The sequence below is a fragment of the Osmerus eperlanus genome, chromosome 20 (assembly GCF_963692335.1).
Source record: "Osmerus eperlanus chromosome 20, fOsmEpe2.1, whole genome shotgun sequence".
In the NCBI taxonomy this organism is placed as follows: domain Eukaryota; kingdom Metazoa; phylum Chordata; class Actinopteri; order Osmeriformes; family Osmeridae; genus Osmerus; species Osmerus eperlanus.
This window is the reverse complement of record NC_085037.1, coordinates 9003582-9012539: the sequence shown is the minus strand read 5'-3', so window position 1 is coordinate 9012539 and position 8958 is coordinate 9003582. Positions and strand designations below refer to the sequence as shown.

At 45.2% G+C, this 8958-nt stretch overlaps 2 protein-coding genes and 1 non-coding gene across 4 annotated transcripts; 1 reads left to right on the top strand and 2 right to left on the bottom strand.

Moving 5' to 3' along the window:
* Positions 1–2473: 2473 nt before the first annotated feature.
* Positions 2474–6892, top strand: LOC134040887 (small conductance calcium-activated potassium channel protein 1-like). The gene is made up of 10 exons (XM_062487043.1): positions 2474–2588; positions 2905–3840; positions 4045–4140; positions 4299–4586; positions 4864–4985; positions 5138–5279; positions 5423–5533; positions 5885–6012; positions 6169–6238; positions 6375–6892. Exons 2-10 carry the CDS (start codon positions 2947–2949, stop codon positions 6603–6605), a joined length of 2082 nt encoding a protein of 693 aa, XP_062343027.1. The 5' UTR covers positions 2474–2588; positions 2905–2946; the 3' UTR covers positions 6606–6892.
* A 174-nt stretch (positions 6893–7066) lies between these two features.
* On the bottom strand, positions 7067–8882 carry rps27.1 (ribosomal protein S27, isoform 1). Of its 2 annotated transcripts, XM_062487382.1 has the most exons (4): positions 8782–8882; positions 8032–8140; positions 7806–7916; positions 7067–7331 (listed from the first exon to the last, which is right to left on the bottom strand). In XM_062487382.1, the coding sequence occupies exons 1-4, from the start codon at positions 8785–8787 to the stop codon at positions 7303–7305; spliced, it is 255 nt and encodes an 84-aa protein (XP_062343366.1). In that variant the 5' UTR covers positions 8788–8882; the 3' UTR covers positions 7067–7302. The 2 variants fall into 2 exon arrangements, with proteins under 2 accessions (XP_062343366.1, XP_062343365.1); XM_062487381.1 differs by lacking the exon at positions 8782–8882 and having other exon boundaries at positions 8032–8155.
* On the bottom strand, positions 7563–7693 carry LOC134007103 (small nucleolar RNA SNORA35). Its single transcript, XR_009928006.1, has one exon. It is a non-coding gene; the product is annotated as a small nucleolar RNA SNORA35 (small nucleolar RNA).
* Positions 8883–8958: the final 76 nt, after the last annotated feature.

Below are 8958 nucleotides of genomic sequence, written 5' to 3'. Positions count from 1 at the left end.
GAGGCAGGGAGGGTGGAAGGGGAAAAGAAAGAGGGGTACTGTATAATAGATTACCCTATTACTTCTGCTGCCCCCCTCGATATCCAAAGGTTCCTGGGGGGCTGTCAGACATCCTGTGTGCTCAGGAGGAACGTCCCCACGCTCGAATGCACACAGCTTGAAAGGAAGGCCCTGCAATCCTATAGGGTGCCAGAGAAAAAGAGTCAGTAAGAAAAGCCCGGGTGAAGTACCAAAAACAGCACCAAGCCTGGAAGGAACACAGCTGTGATATATCACCGCGGGAGAAAAGATTTTCTGCGGTAGTTGCAGAGCTTCAAATTGCCTTTTCAGTATGGCGTTCGCACACCTGGCCTCAGCTGTTGATGTGGTGGGATAGAAGCCTGGTCTGCTGTTAGGATAAATATTTAGCCTCAAAATAAAACCATAACGCTGGGTTAAAAAAACAAATCAGAGACACCGAGATGTGGGTGACATCTTGTGGCTGATACTGAAAGGGCATTGTGGGTGCAACAAATTGATGTGGCCTATATAAGTGCTTTATTTCAGGGACAGTTTTGGGTGAGGGCTCAGGATGACTGGGTGCAGGAGAGAATGTAGAGACTATTAAGAAATGGACAAGGACTCCAAAAGTGAGACTGATTACGGGCGGTGAGCTGATAATGGTGATGATGGTGGTAAGGATAATCCTGCGACCAAACTGTGTACACTGTGCCTTTGACTGCTGAGGTCTGCCCCTGACAATGCACAAGCCATTAGTCATTGTGCTTTGCTGTGTGTTTTTAATGACTCCGCTGATTGGATGGGACATCCTAACACGCTGACGCTCCCCCACCACTTAATAGGGTATTATCGACAGCCAAGCTCATACATCCACAGCGGACGGGTCTTCTGACTTCTCGCAGTAGCCTAGCTGAGCACGAAGGCCGACCGTCTAGATTGAAGTCATTCACCTGTCTAATTACTGGAGAACAGCATCAAGTTCCAAGGTTTATTTGTTTGAAATACAATGAAATGCAAACCTCCAAGCATTAAGACAGAATCGACGTAGATACAGTAGCCTACATCTAAAATAAAATACATTTTGGCTCAATCCAAATCTCACGCTAAGGTGAGTAGGTTATCTCTGCGCTTCATCAGTGCACCATTTTTACGTCGCTTTGGAGAAAAGCATCTGCTAAATAAATTAAATGTAAAATGTAAACGTCCAATGCTTAGTGATCAGGCTGAGGGTGAAGCTCAGCCCTGGAGCCAGGTGTGAGCGTGCTGAAGGGTTGGAGATCCTGGGCAAGCCTGCAGATGGGCCATGTTTGCAGCGTAGGCTTTCACTGGTTCTACCTGCAAGTAGAGATTGTGGAAGACAGCAGCTTTCCCAGCGTACAGAGACACACAGTGGGAAGTCCCAGTATTGAAGGTAGCTGGTGGTGAGGTCTGTAATAGGGTCAGCCCACCAGGTTGTGTAGTCCAGACGTCCAAGAGGAATCATTGAAACACAGGCTGCACTAAGATTTCCCTTCCTTTCTTTTCACTTCTCTCTCTCTCTCTCTCTCTTTCTCTCTCTCTCTCTCTCTCTCTCTCCTGCTCATTCCTCATTCTCACTCATTCTTAGCTCTGTTTTATATGTCTTTTGATGAGATTTATGTACTGTATAAATCTTTCTCCATCCATCCATCCTCCTTCCACCCCTCCTTCTCGGTGCTCTCTCTGTGGCGCCGGTATCTGCAATGGCAATCTGTCACATGAAGAATTATTAGATGAGATAAACGATCCCAGATGTATTTGTTATGACGTTAATACTTAATACTTTTTCCTCCAGCATATTGACAGGGTAAAGGGGTGACACATTTAATATTTCATAAGCCTATAAGTATCAGCTCTGTGACGCTCATACTAACTTGATTAAGATGTCACATTCCCTAATCTGTGAACCGTCAGCAGGACCATCACTCACTCTCGCAGATTAAATTGGAGGAGATCCAAATTGACAGCTTTAAGAGTCCCCTTGAAAACATAGATAGCTTTCCAAAAAGAATAAAAAAAATAAAAAATACACATACAGGAAAGTCTATCACTTACTGGATCAATGTCTACTAGCCCTGCCTTAAATCCACACTGACACACACAGACATACGCCAGCCATATCCAAGGCTGTGGAACAAACCTTTTTAAGGTTTTAAGGAAGATGCTGGAGATTTTATGAAGTACTTTTTATGTACCACTAATTATTGGTTTTAATCATTTAAATGCCATGGAACCCTAAAGATATGCCATAGGACATTGTACTGAGATTCCATCACATGGATTGAAGTTAATTACTGTAACATCTTCTTCTATCTATGGGAGGGGCTTGACTCTGCCTCTGGTTTCTGGTTCACAGTTCTGTCTGGGAAAACAGACAGATTAGGAATTATTTAAATGTCTTCCTATATTCAAGTCAATTAATTTCAGGCTATTGGATCATGATGTAGGGTGAATCTGATAATTCTTTATAGACTTTGATTCTTTTTTCAAAGGACTAACTAAAGGTTTAAACAACTGGGAACCTCTTCAGTGTCAAGCTTCATTGGATACTTCAGAAGTTTTCTCGTCAGGTAAGACTGAAAAAAGAAACTGTTTTACGCAACATAGAGGCTTTAGCTGCACCATTGCAATGCAGTAGACATAAACGTTTTGTAAATGTAATTATGATTTATTCAGTCTTTGTCAGAAAGGTATTTCTAGCTGAGCAGTGGGGAGGGGGAATGGAAATTCCAGTATAAGATGTTTTTTTTTTTTTACTTTTACACTTTTGGGTTTATTTATCCCCTATTTACAGAACACGTGACTTGTTTGCAATGCTAATCAGTGAGGAGCCTTTCTGACAGTTTCATTCTTGTACCTCTGTTTCTCCAATACAACCCCCATCAGGTCAGTCAGACACAGTGACGCACCACCTGTGCTCGTTATACTATGGAGCCTTCTCCCTATATACACTTGTCAACGCTGGAGGGCGACTTAGAAGCAGAAGACCATCATCCCCTCATGAGAATGGTTCCTCCTCCACCTGCCTTCAGCAGCCAATGCGGGATACACCACTCACTCCAAAAAGGGGGGGATTACTCAGTGCGGCTGGATGGAACCCAGCCGCTGTCTGCCCAGCTTTTGTACAACGGCCAACTCCATGCTTTGCCCTCACCCTGCTCAAACAGACGGTTGGAGCAGGAGAGGGAGAGAATGAGGGATGTACAGAAAGAGAAGAAAAACGAACGATCATCTGGGAACAAACTGAATAAAAAGCACAAAGCCCGGGGCTGGGGCTCCATGAAAAGTCCAAAAAAGAGTCCCAAGAAATGTCCACAGAACAGACTATCCTACAATGACATCCCTATGGGGCCCTACACGTTACCTGGGTCCCCCTATAATGGACTGGGCCGATCCCAACTGAACTTGATGGAGAGAGAGAGAGAACTGTGCAACGATGAAGGTCGCAGGCCCGATGCCACGTCACTGGAGATGTACGAGCACCGCAGTCTCCCTGAGATCATCATCACCACCAAAGAGGATTTCCCTCAACAGGACCTGAATGAGAACCCCGGCTTCCAGCAGGACTCGGACCAGGCCCTCACACCGGCTGAGGGGCTCCAGGCCGGGGTTGAGGAGATCCCTGCTAGCCCAGGGAGGTCCAGGCATGCGGTCAGGGACTGTCCCGGAAGAAGGAGCCAGAACATTGGCTGCAGACTAGTCCACCGAAGAAAGCTGTTTGAGAGGAGGCAGGGACTGAACGACTATGCACTGGCTGTGGGGATCTTTGGCATGGTGGTCATGGTGATGGAGACAGAGCTCTCCTGGAGTGTCTACAGTAAGGTCAGCTAACCATTAGATTCTTGTCACTTTGGAAACAATTTGATCTTAAAGTGTCCTAAAGAGGGTATTTTGTGACTAATCAATAATGGTGTGGATCCACTCCTTTGTATGTATTTCATTCACAAAAGACAAATTGTTATTTCGGTCAGGCTCACAGTCCCTGGTGGTATTGTTATTGTTTGTCAAAACGTGTGTTTCCTACAGAGTTCCATATACTCCCTGGCTCTGAAGTCCATCATTACTTTGTCTACGGCCATCCTGCTTGGGCTTATTGTAGCCTACCACATGTGTGAGGTCCAGGTACTGGGTCTGCCAATCACCTATAGGAGATCCATCATCTTGTACTGTCTAACCTTCAAGATCATCTTCGATACATAGTTATTACAACCATGTTTTATATATCGCTGTAAGTTTATTTGTTTCAGTTAAAAAAACACAAGTTTATCTCTCTCTGGCAGCTCTACATCCATGACAGCGGTGCGGAAGACTGGCGAATCGCCATGACGACCGAGCGGATCACCCTGATCGCCCTGGAGGTGGCCGTGGCGGCCATTCACCCGTTCCCGTTGGGCCTGCCGCTGGCGTGGAGGGAGCTGGCCCTCACGCCCTCGCTCTCGGAGTCGGAGCTGGAGATTGTGCTGGCGCTGCCCATGTTCCTGCGGCTCTACCTGCTGGGACGCTGCATGATGCTGCATAGCCGCCTCGTCACCGACACGGCCTCCCGCAGCATCGGAGCCCTCAACAAGGTCAGGGGTCGACCAAGGGCAAAGGTCACCAGTCTCACCATTGACTGCGACCTCTACCCTTTGACACTACCCCCCTGCCCTGTTCCCAATCTTGCATTCTGTGCTTACAAAATCCTTCTTTGTAATCTCTTCCCTTGTTATTGCTTTTTTGTGTGACGCAATTGATGACCTTGACCTTCAGTCCATAATACCAAACCTCACATTCATACTGCATTGTCTCTCTACGATACCTGAATTATCCTTTGTGTGGGTGTGTGTGTCTGTGTGGGCTTCCTAGATTCACTTCAACACTCGCTTCGTGATGAAAGCCCTGATGACTATCTATCCTGGCACGGTGCTGATGATCTTCAGCGTGTCGCTGTGGATTGTGGCTGCCTGGGGTCTCCACGTCTGTGAGAGGTAGACACACCAGTCCTGACCCCGGGCCTCTTATGAGTCGGATTTCTTCATCATTAATAAACATCCCTTTTAAAGTGACATAAAAAAAACTTTGACTTTGGCGGATTCCCAAATCCTCACGGTTTGATCTTGCTGATGAATGCTAATCTCAGGCACCATAACTATCGGGACCTGAGCAGTAACTACATGGAAGCCTTGTGGATGGTGTCCGTCACCTTCCTGTCCATTGGCTACGGGGATGTGGTGCCGCACACCTACTGCGGACGCAGCATCTGTCTGCTCACTGGAATCATGGTGAGGAATCAAATAAACCTGCCAACAACAAAAAAAGAGTATAAATGTAACAACAATGCAATCTTGACAGCATGACATATCCTATGATTATCTATCCTTACTGTCTGTCTGTCTGTCTGTCTGTCACACACACAATCCTGTAGGGGGCTGGATGCACGGTTTTGGTGGTGGCGGTGGTTGCCAGGAAACTGGAGCTGACCAGAGCAGAGAAACACGTCCACAACTTCATGATGGATTCCCACATCACCAAGAGGGTAGCTGTTAGACTCACAAGTCCCCCAAAAAAACATTTGTACATTTGAATTCACTTGAGACAAATGTATTTTCTTAGTCCGTCACAACAGGATCACTGTTGTGATACTTATCAACACTGTCCAATGGAATTTCAGGTATCCTGAATTGTTGAGTTATTGTTAGACTGCGGTTGAGATGTTATTTGTCCACTGTGCCTGGTAAATACATACCAGACCATTCCTTGACTCTAACCTCTGATTCTAAATGTTATGTCTTTCTGTATGAACCATTTGTATGTTACTTTGACAGTGTCTACTAAGTGAATGCAATTGAAAAACTATATTTTTAGCTCTAGTTTTACTTTCATCCAGATAAAAATTGCAGCAGCAAATGTGCTGAGGGAAACATGGATGATCTATAAACACACCAAGCTGTCGAGGGAGAGACACCACTCCAGGGTGCGCATGCACCAGAGAAAACTCCTATTGGCTATCCACCAGTAAGGAGCCAGCCAATCACACCTTTCCTTATACTGACCTAACAATCAGATTAATGCTCACCTTCGTACTCTTCCACTATGACCTTAATACAAATATTTAGAGGTTGAATCACAGGATACATTTCTGAATGCTTGATGCTGAGTCCTCTACCTCAGGCTGCGGGATGTTAAGATGGAGAAGAGGAAACTGATGGACCAGGCCAACACTCTGGTGGACCTTGGCAAGGTGAGGTGGGCTTGGTGGAGATGGGGCCGAACCTATCCTGGTTCCAATGACCAAATCAAGTTTAGTAACATGCAGCTATCTGATTGGTGTGAATTTTTCTTTGTGTTTCTCTACACTCTATTGTTGAGTAACCCAGATGCAGAATATGATGTATGATATGCTGTCAGAGGTGCAAGGTTGCAGAGGAGACCTGGAAACACATGTGAAGAACCTGGAGGCACATGTAACAGAGCTGAGGGAGGGCTTTAGGACCCTGATGCCCCTTCTCTCCAGCACTCTCTCCACACAGAACTCCTCAATCCGACATCTGCTCAGAGAGAGGGAGGTTCAGGTGGAGACAGCCAGTATGGGTGGACAGGATAGGTAAGGAAAATAGACATCCTGAGACCAAGGAACGCTCTCAACTCTTGAAACATTATTTGAAGCAATTTATAAAACCTTCAAGTCCAAAGAGATCTGTAGGTTTGGGACAAAGGTAGGATTGACACCAGGTGTGACAAATACTGTGTTTAGACTACTTGCAAGTTAATTGTTTACAGCATCTTTTGTGTAATAGGGGCACATTTTAGCCAAAGAGCGTGACAGTTTAGCACTTATATGATAGTGCTGAAAAGGTTGAGGTGACAGGATCATATGCGCTTTACCTTTTTTCCATTATGTTATTGGGACAGTCCATCAAAAAATACATGTTAATTATACTGAATGTGTCCCCATTTTCTTAAATAATTCTACAATTTTGCAATTGTATCCCTTTTCTGCCAAGTATGAAATGTTACCATGTAAGCATGATGTGCAAATACTTCCCAAAAAATAAAAACATTACACCAATTCTTTAGCCAAAACACTTTTATTAAGAGACAGGAGGTTGAAGGGCAGAGTTACAGCAACTAACTGATCTGTCATTTTCAACAAGCACTTTCATCATCTTGCTGCCAGTCTTCCAGTGTGGTTCTCGCGAATTCCGCTGGGTCTTAAGTACCCGGCCGTCATGTTGGGGCCAGGGCAGCTGATATCAACCGGTCCAACCACTCCTCTCCCTCATACTGGGGGCACTAGATGCAGAATTAGTGCTGCTTCCTCCTGAATGAGCACCCTGACAGATGGAAAAACACAGTCAGGCCACAAGAACAAAAGGGGGTATTACAGCTTACTTTGCACTGATCTCTGGATGCTGCTGTCTGCGTTTGTGGACACATTCTGGAAGGAATGTGCATTTCATTATATAACACATATCTTCCAAAATCTGGTTCTAATGCAGCTATCAGGTACCCAACCAGCTTGGCATAATGAACATTTGGAGACTGATAGTGACTTTATAACGGACATTTGTTCTCAACTTTCGAAAGGGGGGCGCCAATGGTCTAGCACAGCCCTTCTGCAAAGAGAGGTTCATCTAGCACTGGAATGAGATTGAAAAACCATGGGAAGTAGTTGTCCAGTCACTTGGCAGTGCGGGAAATCAAAAAATGAAAGATTCCCTCCTCCCCCCCCACCCCCCAAGCAAAGCAACTGAGGCAAAGCAGAGCAAAATTCGGATGGGGAATGTTTTGTATGGGAGACAACTGACCCTCTGTGAGACGTGCTTTGCCCCCAGTAGGCTGACACAGGACAGTGGAACAGCCAACACACAGCACAACAGTCTGGGCGTGGCTGAACACCGTTGTAATCTTGTAGCATCCTATGGAAAAACACAGCAATACAATATTAATTGTTAATGTAAATAAAAAGTACCACAAAATAATCTACAATATAATGATGTCAAGCTACTTCACTGGTGGTGAAGTGGGGCTTACCTGGACACTTAACATCCATGAAGTAAGAGTTTGGACACTGGACGAGTCGCTTCTTCTTGTGACTCCTCTTCTCCTCCTCAGGGGATGGGTGCAACAAGTCTTTTGCGAGCTGTTGATAAGACATTGTTATTCTCTGGTTCGATTACACTTTACGTACATACTGTATGGTCTGGCGAGATGTTGAGCAGTGCCAAAGTATCTAGACAACTCATTCGGACCATAGGGTGGAACAACTGCATCCGCAGCTCAAATCTAGCTAACTAGCAAGCAAACTATGGAATCTACATGGTCTTGAATATTCAATATTACACCAGCGTTGATTTAGACTGCCTAGGCTACATTGCTGGTTTGCTGGGTACTGTAGCTGGCGAACGTTGCAAATATAACCCAACTAGATAAGCATTTTGTCAGACAATTGCACGTCTTTTTATCTCTGTAGAGCAACAGCATCTCTCAAGAGGTAATTAATTGTACACCAGGTTGCGCAAAACTGCGTTCTGCGTACGAGTTAGTTTCTCTGGGCAGCGCTGTCACCATGTTTGCAATATGCGCGTCGCCATCTTGTATTACAATGCGCTAGCAATGCACGCGTGTAAAAGATTATGTACAACTCAATCGACGTAACGGATAGGGTTGGAAACCACAACGGTACATTCTTCACTATTTTATGAAATGATTAAGTATTGCATGGGGTTCTAAAACTCCGTGCAAGTAGGAAGACATAAATTGTAACCCAGCGCGGGTACTCACTGGCATGTTGGCGAAGATATAGCCGCTGCCGGAAAGGAAGCTAAACCGGAAGGAAGGGGTTCATATTGGCGATGCCTTTGCTGCACAGGCAGGAAGTGAGTAAATGGAATCAAACGGGAAGACATATTTATAAGGTCTAAACTGTTCCTTGACGTTTTAAACACACCAATGTTAAAT

Excerpts from the sequence above, each read along its gene's own strand:
- LOC134040887 (XM_062487043.1), top strand. The coding sequence starts at position 2,947 with ATGGAGCCTTCTCCCTATATACACTTGTCAACGCTGGAGGGCGACTTA. Across the intron at positions 4,587-4,863 it reads GCATCGGAGCCCTCAACAAG|ATTCACTTCAACACTCGCTT; the intron begins GTCAGGGGTCGA and ends TGGGCTTCCTAG. Across the intron at positions 5,280-5,422 it reads GTCTGCTCACTGGAATCATG|GGGGCTGGATGCACGGTTTT; the intron begins GTGAGGAATCAA and ends ACAATCCTGTAG.
- rps27.1 (XM_062487381.1), bottom strand. The coding sequence starts at position 8,155 with ATGTCTTATCAACAGCTCGCAAAAGACTTGTTGCACCCATCCCCTGAG. Across the intron at positions 7,917-8,031 it reads CATGGATGTTAAGTGTCCAG|GATGCTACAAGATTACAACG; the intron begins GTAAGCCCCACT and ends GTTTTTCCATAG. Across the intron at positions 7,332-7,805 it reads CAAAGCACGTCTCACAGAGG|GGTGCTCATTCAGGAGGAAG; the intron begins GTCAGTTGTCTC and ends TCCATCTGTCAG.